The following is a 17,326-nucleotide window of genomic DNA, read 5'->3' as shown; positions in this document are numbered from 1 at the left end:
CAGGCCACAAAACTTCAATAAGGATTCAATTTGAGATGATAGTTGGAATCATTGTTTTGGGAAAAAAAATTATTTTGAAGCCATCGTTGGTATCGTATTGGTGATAATAGTTGGAATCATTATGTTGTACTTGGAATTGCGGGGCGACCATTGATGCTCTTCTTCTTCGCCATTACTTTATTTGAAGAAGAGTATGGAACACGATATGGTGTCGTTTTTTGCAATTGGGCCCTTCAACTTGAACGACATCCTTAAACAAACTGCCATCATCTTTGGCGACCTTCTCTCCGACGGCTGGCGGTGTTGCCCTTCTCTATTATTGTAGCAGCAAGTTCCACATCTGGGAGAGCCTTCGTTTTCGACGAAGGAGAGCTCCTGGTGCCACACTCACACCGGTGAGAAGTGGTGAACTGCGAAGGGAGACTCGAACCGGACCTTCAGAGGCGGAGAGTGGATACGATGAACAACCGCAGCAACATTACCGTCGCAGAGCAGAGAAGCAGACCTCGATCCAATCAGGAAGTCATCGGACGGGCTCGTGAAGTGCAAGCGAGGCGCAGCAGTTGTAGAAGGGAGAGCTGTCAAATTACAGCGAAGCATGTGACGACGAAGTTTATTATTTATTTTAGGAGTACTCTTGAGAACATATAAATAGAAGTACTTTTGAGAAATAAAAAATTATTTTTGTTTGTTTTATTTATTTTAGACATATATTTTATATTTATCTCTTAAATATATATATAATTTATTTTTATATTTAAAAATTTTAATATTAATTTTTTATTTAAAATATTATTTTTACATTATTTTTTAAACTGATATATTAGTCTTTTTTTTTTAAGATAATACAAAAAATAATTTTTTATAAAAATAATTTGTTTAATTATTAAGTAAATAATGAAGTATTAATAAATTAAAATTTAAAAGAATAAAAATATTATAAAAAATATTTGTAAGAAAATTGGATTTTATCATTTTAAACTTGTGTTATTAATTTTAACTATTTATTTAATTTTTGTATGATAAAAGATATATTTACTTGTTTAAAATACAAATTTTATTATTATATTTATATGTTTCTGATTTTAATTATACTTTTAATTAGTCTGAATAGATTTTATTTTATTATATTATACGAGTATATGTTCCATCATGTAATTAAATAAAAATATATTTTTTTAATAAAAAATTTAATAACCAAACTAACCATTAATTATGTTGACAAGGAGTGATCGATTGCGGAAAGAAGGATCGAGTGAGAGGATAGGAGATAGCGATAAAGTCAGCACTGACTATATTGGGAAGGACGGCAAAATTACGCACGACGACAATTTAACGACATCGTTAAGAAATGATCACGACGACATTGCGCTTCTTGTCACGACAGCGACGACGATGTTTGGAAGGACGGAAGCTACGCGATGAAGAAAGAATGGAGGAGTTGAAATGTGCTTCAATTAACGGAACGAAGTGAGGTTTTGATATTTTAAGAAATTATATCATTATTATCTCAAATAATAAATTACAAAATAATCTATGGTTAAGATGATGGCCAATTAAAATTTGACACATTATAAAAAGTGTACCTAACCGATATCCTCGGCAATATCTCCCATTATCTTCGGCAACCAAAACTGCATAACCGAGAATAAATCCAGTAATTCAAATGAGGCCGAGATCTGGGGATAACGTAACTTCCAACTCAAACCGTACTCAGGGCACAGCCTATTTAATCAGGCGAACTTAACTCGCCTAGGGGGGAACACAATCTCTCTACCTACTATTTTATTCTTCACCCCTTATCTTCTTAAACGTTATTTTTTGTGAGCTTATTATTCTGGCAACTGACTTGAGCGTCGGAGTCCTTTTTTGCAGGGTCCACGCCGAGGCTAAGGTTCACAGGAGAGCGCTTCCGAGTCGTATCTCAGTCGTTACACCGATCATACCTCGGAGGCATATTCTGGACGGAACAATTGGCGCCCACCGTGGGGCCCGATTTTTTCTTCACTTTAGAATATAACCCACACATACCTTGTGCTCTACCTTATTTTTTCAGGAACTAAAGCATGACGGACCAATCGGGCACCCATCAACAAGCTGGTCTCGACCTCGTCGCTGCGAACGCGGCACTACTGGCAGAGAATCAGCGAATGGCCGAACTATTGGCGACCTTGCAAAACAAAGGTGAAAGGAAAAATGTCGACAAGGAAGTGAACACTGATCAGCAAAACGAACACCAGTCAGAATCCAATGACAAAACAGAGGTGAAAACCCCGAAGACTGGAAGGAGACGAGCTAACCCCTTCTCTGAGGAAATCATGAGTTTCAAAATGCCTCAGAACTTCACGCTTCCTATGACACTGGTACCTTACAAAGGGATCGGAGATCCTAAGATTCATGTGACCAAATTTGAGTCCATGATGTTCCTCAATAGTGATTCCGATCCCATATTATGTCGTTCTTTCCCCACTTTTTTAGACGGTGCTGCGCTGTTGTGGTTTTCCAATTTGCCTGCAGGGTCAATAACAAGTTTCGACGACTTCTCCAAACTCTTCATCAATCAGTTCGCGGCTTCCAAGATTTATGTAAGAGACTCAGACTATCTCAGTACCATCAGACAAGGACCGCACGAGAGCCTGCGGGACTATATGACTCGCTTCACAACGGCAGCCATGGAGATCCCCGACCTTAACCCAGAAGTTCAATTACACGCCATAAAGAGTGGCCTGCGCCCAGGAAAATTTCAAAAAGCAATTGCGGTTGCAAAGCCGAGAACACTAGAGGAGTTTCGGAAGAAAGCGACTGGACAAATCGAGATAGAGGAACTACGAGAAACTCGGAAGGGTGAGAGGCAGCCGAACAAAAGAGACGAAGATAGGACAAACACCAGAGATTCAAAGAAGCCCTTCAGGCTGACACCCAAATACGACTCCTACACCAGATTCAACACCAAGAGGGAAGACATCATTAAGGAGATACTACATAACAAGTTGATAAAACCGCCGAGTAGAGCCGGCTCATATCAGGACCAGCGCTATGTGGACAAGTCCAAATACTGCGCTTTCCACCAGAAGTTCGGCCACACAACCGACGAATGCGTGGTCGCAAAGGACCTCCTGGAAAGACTAGCGAGACAGGGACACCTAGACAAATACATCAGCGGCAAAGCAAGGGGTACCTCCGACGACCCTGATAATCAGCACCAGGAGCGAAAGCAGCCGACCTTGGATAAAACCAGAACCCTACCCCCACCAACGAGGGGGGTCATCAACTGCATCTCTGGGGGGTTCGCAAGTGGAGGCAACACTAGTTCGGCGCGAAAACGACGATACAGGGATATGCTAACACTGCAGCGAACGACCGAGATATCGACGGCCAATCCGAATATACCTAACATATATTTCAAACAAACAGACTGTCAAACCCACTCCGATAATCTGGATGACCCCGTCGTAATCTCTATCCAAGCAGGGGACCTCCTCGTTAGAAAAGCCCTCCTCGACCCCGGCAGTAGCGCCGACGTCCTTTTTTATTCAACCTTCAAGAAAATGAAACTCAGCGAGCGATCCCTTCTACCCTCTTCAGGAGAGCTGGTCGGATTCTCAGGGGAACGAGTGTCAATCCTCGGCAGCATCTGGTTAAAGACGACCTTAGGCGAACATCCAATGAGCAAAACTAAGGACGTGCAGTTCCTCGTAGTAGATTGCATTAGCCCATACAATATTATTTTGGGTAGACCCTTTTTAAACTTTTTTTTGCGCCATCGTTTCCACACTGCACCTATGTGTCAAATTTCAGGTACAGGAGGAGCAGATAGCCACCATACACTCCGACCACATTGAAGCTCGTCGATGTTACAATGAGAGCTTAAAGATCAGGACAGATACCCGACCAAACCCCGAACCAACCAAAGGCACATACAACATTGCCAACATATCGGGCGTTGCCGAGCTCGATCCACGAGGAGATCTCCATGACAAACCAACACCAACAGACGAACTAGAAAAGGTACAATTAGATAACAATGTTAACCATTACACTCACATCAGTTCTTCCCTCCTTTCAGGAACAAAACAAAAGATAACAAGCCTACTCCGGCGAAATGCCGACCTGTTCGCTTGGACACCAGCAGATATGCCCGGCATAGATCCAAACCTCATCTGCCACAAGCTGCAAATCAATCCGAATGCACGACCCGTCTCCCAGAAGAAAAGAAACATGGGAGACGAGAAGCGTGCAGCATGCCTTGAGGAAACACAGAAGCTCCTCCAAGCAGGATTCATAAAAGAGCTCCGATTCACTACATGGTTATCAAACGTAGTTATGGTAAGAAAGGCCTCAGGTAAGTGGCGCATGTGTGTAGATTTCACTAACCTAAATAAAGCATGCCCCAAGGATGCCTATCCACTCCCATGCATAGATAAATTGGTAGACAATGCATCAGGATATCCTATTTTAAGTTTTTTAGATGCATATTCTGGTTACAATCAAATATTAATGCATCCAAAAGATAAGGATAAAACAGCTTTCATAACTGAACTAGGAAATTACTGTTATACTGTTATGCCTTTTGGCCTCAAGAATGCAGGGGCTACCTATCAACGCCTCATGGACAAAGTCTTCAGCAAACAAATAGGGAGAAATCTAGAGGTATATGTTGACGACATGGTCGTCAAAACCCAAAAAGAAACCACCCATGATACCGACCTAGAAGAAGTGTTCGGCCAGCTGAGGAAACATAACATGCGACTCAACCCGGACAAGTGCGCTTTCGGGGTGAAGGGTGGAAAGTTCCTAGGCTTCATGCTGACGTCAAGAGGCATCGAGGCAAACCCGGAGAAGTGTGAAGCGATCATTAACATGAGACCTCCCCGAACAATAAAGGAAGTCCAGATACTAAATGGAAGGCTGGCCGCACTCTCCCGATTCCTACCAAATGTATCAACACATTCCCAACATTTCTTCAACATACTGAAGAAACAAACAAAGTTCAACTGGAACACGGAGTGTGAAACTGCTTTTCAGAAATTAAAGGCCATAATCTCGTCCCCTCCGACCTTACAAAAGCCAAATCGCAAAAAGCCACTACTGTTATACTTGTCAGTCTCACCAAAAGCCATCAGTTCAGTACTCGTCACGGAGATAGAGGATAAGCAGGAACCAGTCTACTTCGTCAGTAAAACATTGCAAAATGCCGAGCTCAGATATCCACCAATGGAGAAGCTGGCATATGCACTTATACTCACAGCAAGAAGATTAAGACAGTACTTCCAGAGCAACAAGGTCATCGTCAGAACAAATCAACCCTTGCGACAAATTCTCACTCGACCCGAGGTCTCAGGACGACTAACCAAATGGTCTATAGAATTATCTGAATTTGACATAGTATACGAGCCGAGGACAACGTTGAAGGCACAGTTTTTAGCAGATTTTGTAGCCGAGTTAACAGACCAGGAGGATCACGCACACACATGGGAGCTCTATGTAGATGGAGCCTCAAACTCAGAAGGATCGGGAGCAGGAGTATACTTGACAAACAGCTCGGACCTCCAAACAGAGCAGTCAATCAAATTCTTATTTCAAACAAGCAACAATCAAGCCGAGTACGAAGCCCTACTAGCCGGCCTCCAACTCGCACAATCCCTAAACATAACACACCTACAAATATACTGCGACTCACAACTGGTGGTACAACAGGTAACCGGGAACTTTCAGGTAAAAGACCAACTGCTAGAAAAATATCACGCGTTGGTAAGGGAACTCATATCTCATTTTACTTCCATACAAATCACACACATAGCTCGGGAACAAAACACCCGAGCAGATGCTTTATCAAAACTAGCAACAACCAGGAAAAATATGCACGATTCCGTCATATCTCAGCTAACCCTTGCAGAACCAAGTTTTGGCAAAACAATCTTTTCTATCACACAGGAACAAGACTGGCGAACACCATACAAGCAATTTCTACAAACAGGAACCATACCAACAACCATAAAAGACGAACGAACCTTTAAAAGGCGAGCAGCATCTTTCACACTGATTGGAACCGAGTTATACAAAAGAGGATTCTCCCAACCACTACTGAGATGTCTAAGCACGGACGAAGCTAAGCTGGCCATGGATGAAACCCATGAAGGAGTGTGCGGCAACCATATAGGTGGGATCAGCCTGGCATCGAAAGTCGCCAGAGCAGGCTATTATTGGCCAACAATGAAGAACGATTGTGTCGAAAAAGTGAAAAGATGTGACAGATGCCAAAAGCATGGACCATTAACTCACAACCCAGCCGAGAACCTGCACACCTCGGAGGTAAGCTGGCCGTTTTATAAATGGGGACTTGACATTCTTGGCCCATTCCCCAAAGCTCCAGGACAGGATTTTTGCAGGGTTTCGAGATCAAGCATCATTTCTCATCAGTAGAACACCCACAAACAAACGGACTTGCCGAAGCAGCTAATAAGATAATTCTTATGGCACTCAAGAAAAAACTCGGCGAAGCCAAAGGAGAATGGGCAGAGCTGATCCCAGAAATACTATGGGGTTACAACACAACAACACAAACAACCACCAAGGAAACACCTTACCGACTCGTTTATGGCACCGACGCAATGATTCCAGTCGAGGTCGCCCTAACATCGGCAAGAACAACAACAACAACCTCGGCAACAAACAATGATAAGGCCAGAAAAATGGAGCTAGACACAATAGAGGAAGACAGACACAAGGCCGAGATAAGACACAAGGCAATGCAAAGCATAATAAGAAAGAAATACAACAAGAAAGTCAAACTCAGGTCCTTCGTAGAACAGGACCTCGTCCTAAGACGAACAGAGGAGGCGAGGAAACCACAAACACATGGAAAGCTCGCCGCAACATGGGAAGGTCCTTACAGAATAACAAGAGTGCTCGGCAAAGGAGCATACAAACTTCAAACACTACAAGGGAACGACGTCCCTGGAATATGGAATGTATCATCTCTTCGATCATATTTTTCATAAACAGATATGGAAACGGGGAGACACTCTTTTTCCTACTCACAAGGTTTTTTCCCGAAAACAAGGGTTTTTTCTTGGAGAGGTTTTAATGAGGTCCCCCACCCCATATCATTCATGTACTATAATAGTCAAACACATGTTTCCTAATCAGAATATCAACATTATCATAAATACCACGCTAAAAGTGTCAATCCCAAAACAATGTGCGCACATCTACAATCAAAATACCAAACCCCTTAAGCGGGTACAAAATACCTACCTCAAAATTCAACAAAATAAATTACAAAAGCAGTTTTCTAGTCTGCTCCTTTCTCCACCGACTCACTATCACCCTGATTCTCAGGCAGAGTACCATCATCCACCAAACGACCATCACTCACAATTTTTGTCACGTCCAATAAATTCACATCAGCATCCGGGGCGACGACACCAATCTGAGCAACCGCCCGATCAAAACCCAGAGTAAAAGCAGTCAAAACCTCCTCTTCAAGCTCGGCAACTCTCGCCTTCAACCCCACAAGCTCGGCAACATTCGCCTCTAAATCACCCTTCAGCTTAACAACTTCGACTTCAGATGCCTTCTTCACATTCCTTACCTCAGCCCTTAACTTCTCAATCCTCGAGTCCCTCTCCTGCAACGAATCTTTAAGCTTCTTCACAGCAGCCAGATTATCTGCATCCAATATGGCATCTAGTTCAGAGGTACGGCCAATCGACAGCAAACGAGCACCCATAACCTACAACAATAGATCTAATCAACCAATACTCAAAAACACTAAAACGGACAAGCTAAGATAAAGTCAAACCTGCAGATAACGTGCGACTCCTATCTTCCCAGCATCATGGATCGTCTTCACATCAGCATCAACCTGCGCGAACTCATCAGCCACCGCCATGAAGGGAAATGAGGCCGACCATATCGAATTATTCGGGCCATCCTTATAACCATGAAGGACAAGTTGGCTCTGGTAGGAAGCCTCAATCTCCTCCGCCGTAAACACAGCGTTATCTTCCTTTGCCCCAGTCAGATCAACCACCTTTGCAGCCCCTCCACCCCTCTTTCTCTTAAGAGGAGCTTCCTGACCAACAGAACCCCCACCCTCTTTTCCTACATTCGTCGACGAACCTTCCTTTTCCTTCTTCCTAGCCTTCGAAACGAAAGCCTTCAAATTAGCAGTAGTTAGGGTTGAAGCCTTTTCACCTGACAAAAACAAACCAAACCAAATCAAATAAACTGCTGAAAATATTATACACGGCTAACTTTTACAAAAGACATACCCAAATATTCTTCTAACGCCTCCCTATCCCCCTCAAGCCTCAGTAGAGACTGAATAGACAACAGCTCGAAAGATGACATGGCAGACATCAGGAAACCAATGACATAGTCCTCACTTTTTACCCTCTCCTCACACTCTAAAACTTGCCGAGGCTCAGGGGACCAGTAAATCGGAAATCTTTCTTCCATCATAGCATCAAGATAAAACGGATAGCACTCCTCACATATCTGAACTTTCACAAAAAACTCTTTAAAGTCTTTAAAAGAAGACTTGTACAAACTGAAGATAGCCCGTCCAGGGTGACTACTCAAGTTCACCCAACCTCCCTTCCAAACACCTTTCGCTTGAAATAGCGAAAAGAAAACCCCCAGAGACGGATAACACCCTAGATACTCCATCAGACATTCAAATGCACGGACAAATGCCCACGAATTAGGGTGGAGCTGTGTGGGAGCGCAATTGAGCAATGATAATATGCCACATTCGAAGTCAGTAAAGGGAAAGCGAACACCTAATTCCGTCAACAAACAGGTATACATGTAAAAGTACGACCAATCACTCCTCTTCTCACACACCCTATCACTCTTCTCGCAGGGCAAGAACCTAACCCTCAAGCTATCCCCACCCCTAACCCACCGCGCATTATTCAACTGAGACAACATATCATAACCACTGAAAACTGAAGCCCGGGCCTTGACATCACTGTCAACCCAGCCGTAAGGATCATTTTCATCAACCTCAACCCCCTTCTTACCCATGCCAACAAACTGCCAACAGTAACGCTACAGACAAAAGAAAGACGAAAAGAAGTTACCTTTCTTACTCATGTTGACACTCAAAAGCCAAACTTGCAGGAGCCTAACGGATACGGAGACAAGGAGTTACTTCGACACGTTACTCCACGTAACCTTCCCACTTCCCCATTAAACATAACTGGCGTTTCCCAAACTTCCCGCCTTCAACAAAAAATAAATACAAAAAAAAATACAAAACATAAAGCCCATTCACTCAGGCCCAAAGCAACTTAGCATGAGCAACACATTAAGCTTGGGGGCTACCCAGGCAATACATCTACACAAAAAACACCAACATTGCCGAGGATATAGAAAAGCCCAACATGTTCCTCATGCCGAGCTTGGGGGCTGTGTACCTAACCGATATCCTCGGCAATATCTCCCATTATCTTCGGCAACCAAAACTGCATAACCGAGAATAAATCCAGTAATTCAAATGAGGCCGAGATCTGGGGATAACGTAACTTCCAACTCAAACCGTACTCAGGGCACAGCCTATTTAATCAGGCGAACTTAACTTGCCTAGGGGGGAACACAATCTCTCTACCTACTATTTTATTCTTCACCCCTTATCTTCTTAAACGTTATTTTTTGTGAGCTTATTATTCTGGCAACTGACTTGAGCGTCGGAGTCCTTTTTTGCAGGGTCCACGCCGAGGCTAAGGTTCACAGGAGAGCGCTTCCGAGTCGTATCTCAGTCGTTACACCGATCATACCTCGGAGGCATATTCTGAACGGAACAAAAAGTAACTTACATGTTATTTTAGAAGAAGTTGGGTAGAATTCACCAAAATATATTTGATCATTTTAAAAAGTAAAAAATTAATCTGAATTAGTTGAAAATTTTAAAAATTATTTCGAACATTATCTCTTAAATTATTTTATACAAGTAAATTGTCCTCCAAAATGGTGAACATTAATATAAGAAAGGGGTAGTGTGTTGGACTCTTCGTTAGTTAGTTATCTTTTGTTGATAGTGATTTTATTATTTTAGTGATAACTTTTCTTATTGTATTGCTCGGATAAATTAGGCATGAATAAATCAACGACAGGCTTTGTTTATTGAAATTTGAATGATCTAAATTGAATTTTTGTTTATTCCCTTTCTGTTTAATCTTCAATTAAATATGATTATAATAGAAATAAATTTTAGCCTCATGTTTATCCATTTTTTAATCACATAACCTATGCGGAAATATCCTGTTCAAAGTTAAAGATTTTAATATTTTCATTTACAATATTAGTAATCAAATAATATTCAAAAACCCTGTGCCATTACAAGTTAAAGCTAACAAGGTAATGCATACATTGCGATAATGAATATGGAGAACAAAGATGTTATTGAATTCTCTTAATATAAATCCAAGACATGAAAACAAAATTGTTTGAACTTTGATATGTTACCCCTTAACACAGGCAATTTATTCCTAACTATTTCCTTTTAGAGAACACATGTTTTGAAGATTCGGTAATGTTAGAGAGAGAAAAAAAAAACAGGCAGAACTTACTTTATTTAGTATTCATTAATTGTCACTATAATTTATGAATACTAAATAAGGCAAATTATGCTGTTTTTGGCTGATTTTCTTTGGTTATCAAACATTTTTGTTGAAGATCTCCCGGGAGAAAAATACTCAAGTAACTCTCAAAAATGTTCCAACTTCTTCCCAGTGCTTCAGTAAGACATCCATGCTGTTTTAGTACCTGAATTTGATATGGCAATTGCAAAACCTGAATCTGAGTGAGTGAGTTTCTCCAAGAGATCCTGGACTAGGTTGCCTACTATGTAAGAAACCCCTGAGGCCACAAGCGCCATAGTAACATAGTATGATGCAGTTTTAATGTAGGCTTTTGGTTGTGGTTTGGTGTAAACTTTGCCAATGGCAAGAAGAGTGACGCATAGAAGCGAAGCGGTTACAACTGCCGCGAGCTTCACTTCAGTATAGTAGTTCTTGTTGATCAAGACACCGTAGACGATGATGGGGACAGAACCAAAGATTAGGAATGATAGAACAGCCACTACAACATGAAGCAAGAAGTTTGATCTACGTCCGAGTAGTTCTTGATATTGATCGTTTATCTCCATTTGGTTTGTTCCGGATCCGGAGTGATCATCTTTCAATTCCCAAAGCTGAGGACAAGAATAAATTATAAATTATTGGTTAAGTGGATGGAAATAGAATAGGATTGAAAATCCAAAGCCAAGACATGACATCATGGTTTGAAGTAGCATTAGATTAAGGTGAACACTCACATGTAGTGTAGCTGTCTTCATGTGAAGTTCATAGTTGAGAGCAGTTAGATATAATTTAGTTACACTTGTCAAATCATCTAACCATTTTCAAATATCAACTTCACATGGAGACAACTTCATGCGAGTTTCCACCTTAGAATAATCAAAGATTAATTACGTGATATATGTCATGAACCACCACTTCTTTAAAAAAAAAGTTAGTCTCTCGGGTAGAGAGGCATACAACTGATCTTACATCTAAAACTTCCTCTTAAGACCAAGTCTTTTTTTAGATTTTAAGTGCTGAATTCAATTCATATCATAACAGTATTGTTGGGAACCAACACTTACCAACAACTTAGGTTTTTGGGAGAGACAATACATATATCAAGGAAAGAAGAATTGCAGAACATGCTATACATACTACTTCTAACACATAATTTCAACTACCAGATCATATATGGTGCAGAACTTTTTACTTTATTTATTTTCTTTTTTTTTTTCTGATGAAATGTGGTGCAAAGATACTAATTAGACAATAAAAAAGTAATTGTTGACGATGGCTAACGAAATTTAATGTCAGGATTATGAAAAGAGAGAGAGAAAGAGCACGGAAGCATGTAAATTTTATTAAGGCCACTTACATTGTTACCAAGGATGACAAGTCCACCAACCAGATTTGCCAATCCCAGTGCAATGATATTCACTGCAACATACACAAAAATTAACTAAATCCATCAGCTTTCAGAATGTGAAGTAAAAAATCACAAATTTGCATTAACCTTCATAAGTGTGGATAGTAATAATCCTAGCAGTTCAGCTAACCTTATATATTTTTTTCTGTTTCTTTTCTAAGAAGAACAAGCTTTAATTCCTATACAAATCTCTATTAATCTATTCCAAAATACTAAAGTATTAACTGATCTTCACTCTTGAAAAGGGAAGGTTCGGAGGCGATCACTTACACGGGGCAGTACCAGAACCAACTGCAGATGTCACAATTCCAAGACTAATTATTGATTCAACTAAACCACCATACACAATACTTTTGAGTATTTCCCATTCTTTTGGTTCACTAATTTCAGCCATTTCTTGTTCACCAAGGCTTGTGGTATGCGAGTCAGCAATAATCGCAGCTTCAACTGGAGCATGATCTTCTGTCCAAGATGTTGTGAATTCAACTGCTTCTTGGTCAACAACTACTATCACATCACCACCACCTGTACCATAATAATAACAATTATGGTAAGCAAAACTGTAAGAGTTCTTGTAGGAAACTCCAATAAGCAAGAAACATTTGAAATTGATGACTAACCAATGATAATGTATTTCATGTACATACCCTTATTATTTTCTTTCCCATTTAATATAGGATCTTGTTTTGATGGAATTATAGCATCAATTGCAGAACCTTGATTGTAACTAGCTACATCACTGGCAATCGATTGACCCAGTGCTTGTGTTCCTTGCCTCGGAGAAGAATAACTAGCTACTTCTCTTGGTGACTTATCCAGCAATGGAGTCAACAATGTTGTAGGATCTGGAAATTTAGGCTTCCCATCATAAGAATTCAGAATGGAATCTTTAGCTGGTTCTCTACCATTAAGATGTATTTCAGTAGCAGCTGCTGCTACCGAAACACTATCATGTTCCGAAAAGCTCACTGGCAATGTACTATCTGCTTCAGAGTTATTAAGTGAAGTGAGCATCACTACATTGAATAAGGAATGAAGTAACAGAATTAACAATATAGTATACCAGATTCTACAGATGACAAATCATTCTGAAACAATGAATCAATCAATTTTTTATCAGTCGATTGCTCGTTCCTTGATACAGTATTGGACTTGATGCTATTTTCAGTCCACGGTTCAGTTTTCGCAGCTGAAGCTGTATCCGCAACCGGAGCTTCTGGAAGACCATTTACAGAGGAAGTTTGTATATTGGAAGTAGCCGGCGTTGAGTGATGCTGCTCGGTGCGAGTAGTTCTAGAATGTTCAATGGAAGCATCACCTTCAAATGCATAAAAAATGCAAGCAATTTAATTGAAGTAAGAAAGAATTATTATTTTTTCTTTTTCAAAATAAATATCAGTCTTGAGTGAAAACACTGCAAGCTAAGTGCACAAATTTATAGTATCTCTCGGTAGAAATATAAGAGTTTCTGATAAGAGTGAAGCAAAAGGAAATTAAATCACAAGGAGAACAGATAATTCTAGGTTTTATACTATGCTTAATGAAACAATGTCATATCTGTACAAGTCTGAATAGTAAATGTGTGTAGAAATTGTCTCATTCAATGTTATTCATGTGTCAGTGTAAAAGTTTCTTTAAGAATCATAGTGACCAAAACCTGTAGCTGCAGATCTCAAATAAGAACTGAAATATAATTAAAAAAGATGAATGAAAGCCTTGCTTACTAGTTATTTTCCCTTTATTTGGGGTAAATAGAGAGAATAGCCAATTTGATTTGGAGCTTGTTGACACATTTGAAGAATTTTGTGAATTGGATGCAGGTATACTCGAAAGATTTTGCGACTCAGACGAAGGTATACTCGAAGAATTTTGGGGAGTAACATGCTCGCGGGCGCTACCAACATTGCGGAACAGATTGAAGCATCTTCCTGTGAATGACATCATTAACTTCACATAGATGATAGGCTTATAATCATCACATATCATGCAAGATATTAAAAGACCACACTTAAAATGAACATATGTCACCACTAGGAATGAAGAAACTGAAGCATGATAAACATCTAAACACTTCTGGTTCTCTGTCACCATTATAATCATCATCAGGTTGCTCTTCACTAACAATTTCAGTTGTTGCATTTGGTTGATCTCCTTGGTTGACTTCTTGTGCAACACTTTCGACCGGCTTAGAGCTAACTGTATCGACCAACTTATGACACTCTGCCTTGTTTTCTAAATTAGGAACAGTCCTTTTCCTTTTCTTGAGGATAACCCTTTTAGTAATGCAAGAATGGCAATTAGGACAAAACAAGTCATGTGTCTCTTGTTTTTCCAATACAGCTTCAACATCATAATCTTTCAGTTGGTCAATTTCTTCTTTGATCTTAGGATCTTCCTTTTCATTAGTTTCTTTATCATCAAATTTTGTGACATATGTTGCTTGTGATTCAGATGAACTGGTAGGGACTTTGTCATCCGCAGTTTTTGTGTATCCATTGTTGACTTCACTGGATATACCATTGGGAATGACTGCATCTTCTTCCACATGATTTGTTGGAAGAACTAGTCCAGCATGGTCACCGTTTTGAGATCCATTAACTTCATTACCTGCAATTTGCAACAGTTTTAGACTAAAATTTAAACTGAATTGTTAAAAAACATACAAAAGTACCAAATGACAAAAGTCAACAACATGTCTAAGAAACTAAAACAATGTCAAAATTTGCATTTTCAGGACATTCTAACAACAACAAAGGTTTCAAGGAAACAAAGAACTGAAACTCCTATCATGTCATTCAGCGAAATATGGATAGACGTCGCTTCAAGGTCCCGGCAAGTCGATACAGAGAATCTATCTTAATATGGCATCGAGAACTGCTAACTGTGTACTCTACATATCTTGCCAGCTACTGACCTTTAGTTTCACAATCAAAACATAGTCCATGTCCAGTCAAAGTTTTGAGATTCATCAGCAAGTCAGGGTACTCATTAAGGTTGGAAATAGGCACAGTCCAAGGACTGTCGAACCACTTGGTCCATGTACAGTGGTGGCATTTCCACATTCCTTCATCCATGAAAAATTGATGAAATATACACTACAAGTCAAGAGAGGGAAAAAAAAAAACATCGCCAGATGTTTGATAAAGAAAATGATTTTAGACCCAAGAGATGCCATAGGCTGAAAATCTGTCATATTATTTGGCTAATTCAGCATATTTTTCTATATTCTAGATGTCCTTATTTACAAGTAAAGAAAAATTGAGATTTTACCTGAAATCGAAATCGTAAGTTAGTATGTAAAATAGAAATTGTAACAAGATTTAAATCATAAAATTGTCAAACTTAGTACAAATTTTGTAAAATCGATTGACTCATTTAAAATCGTAATATCAGAAGATTTTAAGAGTTAAATCGAGATTCTAGCTACTAGGTTTAGAACACCAATATGAATTGCGTTTCTCTAATCAACTTCCCCAGTTAGAAAACAATTAGAACTTCAGATCAATGAAACTAGGACTAATGTTTATTGCTATTAACACACTGAAAATATGAACTCAATACAACAGTGTTTCTCTGGGAATAACTGATGTTACAGTTACAGGAATTATAGTACCTTGTTGTTTGTCAAAGTAAACACTGTTAATTTTGTGGGATCCAGAATCACCATTTGTTGCAGCAGCAGGAACTCCTACAATTTCAGCAACTATCCCAAGCCCAACAGCTTCAGAATCTGCTTCATCATTCTTCAAATGATTTCCATTCTCACCATCTTCTTCTTGTTCCTCTTCTTTATGAATATGAGATCCATCTGTGCCATTGACCACAGATAAGACCCCATTACTGTGCTCAACACCATTGCCACCACCATTAGAATAAGAAGAAAATGATGAGATATCCTTGCTCTTTGGAAAGAACTTTCGTCTCTCCAAACCACCATCTTCTTCTTCTTCTTCTTCTTCTTCTTCCAATTCTTCAACTTCTGCTACTACTTCTGGTTCTTGTTGTTTATGTTCATGCTGTGTACAATGATGCTGCTCGTGTTCCATTGATTCTGACAGGACCAGAAAGTTAAGAGACACAAAAACAATGACAAGGTTTTATCTTTTGGGAGATGCAAAAGTAGGTTTTGTTATGTGGGGCTTATTTATGCTTCTTTGTTCTTAATTTCTTATCATTGATTGATAATTGAAACTTATAGATATCCAATACAACGCATTTAAATCACTACACCAACCCCACCAACTTTGGAAGATTGTGACTTTCTCCTCAAAATGGCCTATCAAAGACAATTTATGATGGAGAAAAAACTTGTGCTTAAAATTGATTGGTTCATATGATTAAAAAATCCTTTTTTTTTGGGGGGGGGCTGAAAATGATCATACAGTACTAATATAATATATGTTGTATTGGTTATTTGATTAAATTAAAGTAGTAATAAAAAATGATAGGTCTGAATTCTGAAAGATGTACCTTGGGAATCTGAACAGTGTGTAATATTCTGTGTGTCTGAAATGGAGATGAAAGCGACCAGTTTGGATCTCTCCCTGTACTTATAATAGAACATTGCAAAGTAAAGCAAAATAAAGTTCAGTTCAGTAAGATGGAAAGAATTTTCTGAATAATGGAAAAGAATCTGAAAGAAAGACACAATAATTGGTCCCATAGTCCCTGTTTTTTTTTTTTTAGGAGGAAAATAGTTTGTTAACGAAGTTGCTTTTTAGTATCTACAACTAAGCTACATGTATAATATATCTTATTCTTGCTCAAAAATATTATTCGTACATTAAAATTAATTATTAAAATTAGTTATTAATATATTTATATATAAATATATATATAGTTTAATTTATTTTTAATGTATATTTATATTTTAATATATATTTTATACTAATAATTTATTTTAATGATTAATTTTAATATACACGTAACATAGTCGATACTTAATTAATTTGCTAATAGAATTAGAGTTTTACTTACCGCTAAACATTCACTCTTTTGTTTTTGATAATTAATTAGTTATTAATGTTTAAAAGTGTGAGCAATTTTTTTTTTAAATTAAAAATTTTTTTCTTCTTTCTCTTTTCCTTCAATCATTTCTCTATCTCTTTTATTCTTTTACTTACTATATCTCTCTTAGATATCATTATTAATGACTAATTATAAATAGTCAACATAACATTCTTTAATTACAATTAAAATTAAAATTGAAATTAAGATATAGTTATATTATATTATTAATTTAACAACCAAAATATATCACATAATATTTTTTCATTAAAATTAAGATAAAATATTTTTTTTCCAAAATTAATAAATTCTATTCTTCCAT

At 38.7% G+C, this 17,326-nt stretch overlaps 2 protein-coding genes across 5 annotated transcripts; one reads left to right on the top strand and one right to left on the bottom strand.

The window, feature by feature from the left end:
- The first annotated feature begins 2,066 nt into the window (after positions 1 to 2,066).
- Positions 2,067 to 7,001, top strand: LOC140180571 (uncharacterized). The gene is made up of 3 exons (XM_072221806.1): positions 2,067 to 3,695; positions 3,799 to 6,312; positions 6,390 to 7,001. Exons 1-3 carry the CDS (start codon positions 2,067 to 2,069, stop codon positions 6,999 to 7,001), a joined length of 4,755 nt encoding a protein of 1,584 aa, XP_072077907.1.
- A 3,391-nt stretch (positions 7,002 to 10,392) lies between these two features.
- LOC112765205 (membrane protein of ER body-like protein) lies at positions 10,393 to 16,456 on the bottom strand. 4 transcript variants are annotated; one of them, XM_025811090.3, is made up of 9 exons: positions 15,611 to 16,215; positions 14,912 to 15,061; positions 14,026 to 14,604; positions 13,722 to 13,925; positions 13,061 to 13,315; positions 12,645 to 12,983; positions 12,268 to 12,522; positions 11,947 to 12,008; positions 10,393 to 11,200 (listed from the first exon to the last, which is right to left on the bottom strand). In XM_025811090.3, exons 1-9 carry the CDS (start codon positions 16,041 to 16,043, stop codon positions 10,745 to 10,747), a joined length of 2,733 nt encoding a protein of 910 aa, XP_025666875.2. In that variant the 5' UTR covers positions 16,044 to 16,215; the 3' UTR covers positions 10,393 to 10,744. The 4 variants fall into 4 exon arrangements, with proteins under 4 accessions (XP_025666875.2, XP_025666876.2, XP_072078796.1 ...); XM_025811091.3 differs by having other exon boundaries at positions 12,645 to 12,980; positions 15,611 to 16,182; XM_072222695.1 differs by lacking the exon at positions 14,912 to 15,061 and having other exon boundaries at positions 12,645 to 12,980; positions 15,611 to 16,456.
- Positions 16,457 to 17,326: the final 870 nt, after the last annotated feature.

Source organism: Arachis hypogaea, chromosome 17, assembly GCF_003086295.3.
Source record: "Arachis hypogaea cultivar Tifrunner chromosome 17, arahy.Tifrunner.gnm2.J5K5, whole genome shotgun sequence".
Classification (NCBI taxonomy): domain Eukaryota; kingdom Viridiplantae; phylum Streptophyta; class Magnoliopsida; order Fabales; family Fabaceae; genus Arachis; species Arachis hypogaea.
This window is presented reverse-complemented; position numbering and strand designations above follow the sequence as displayed.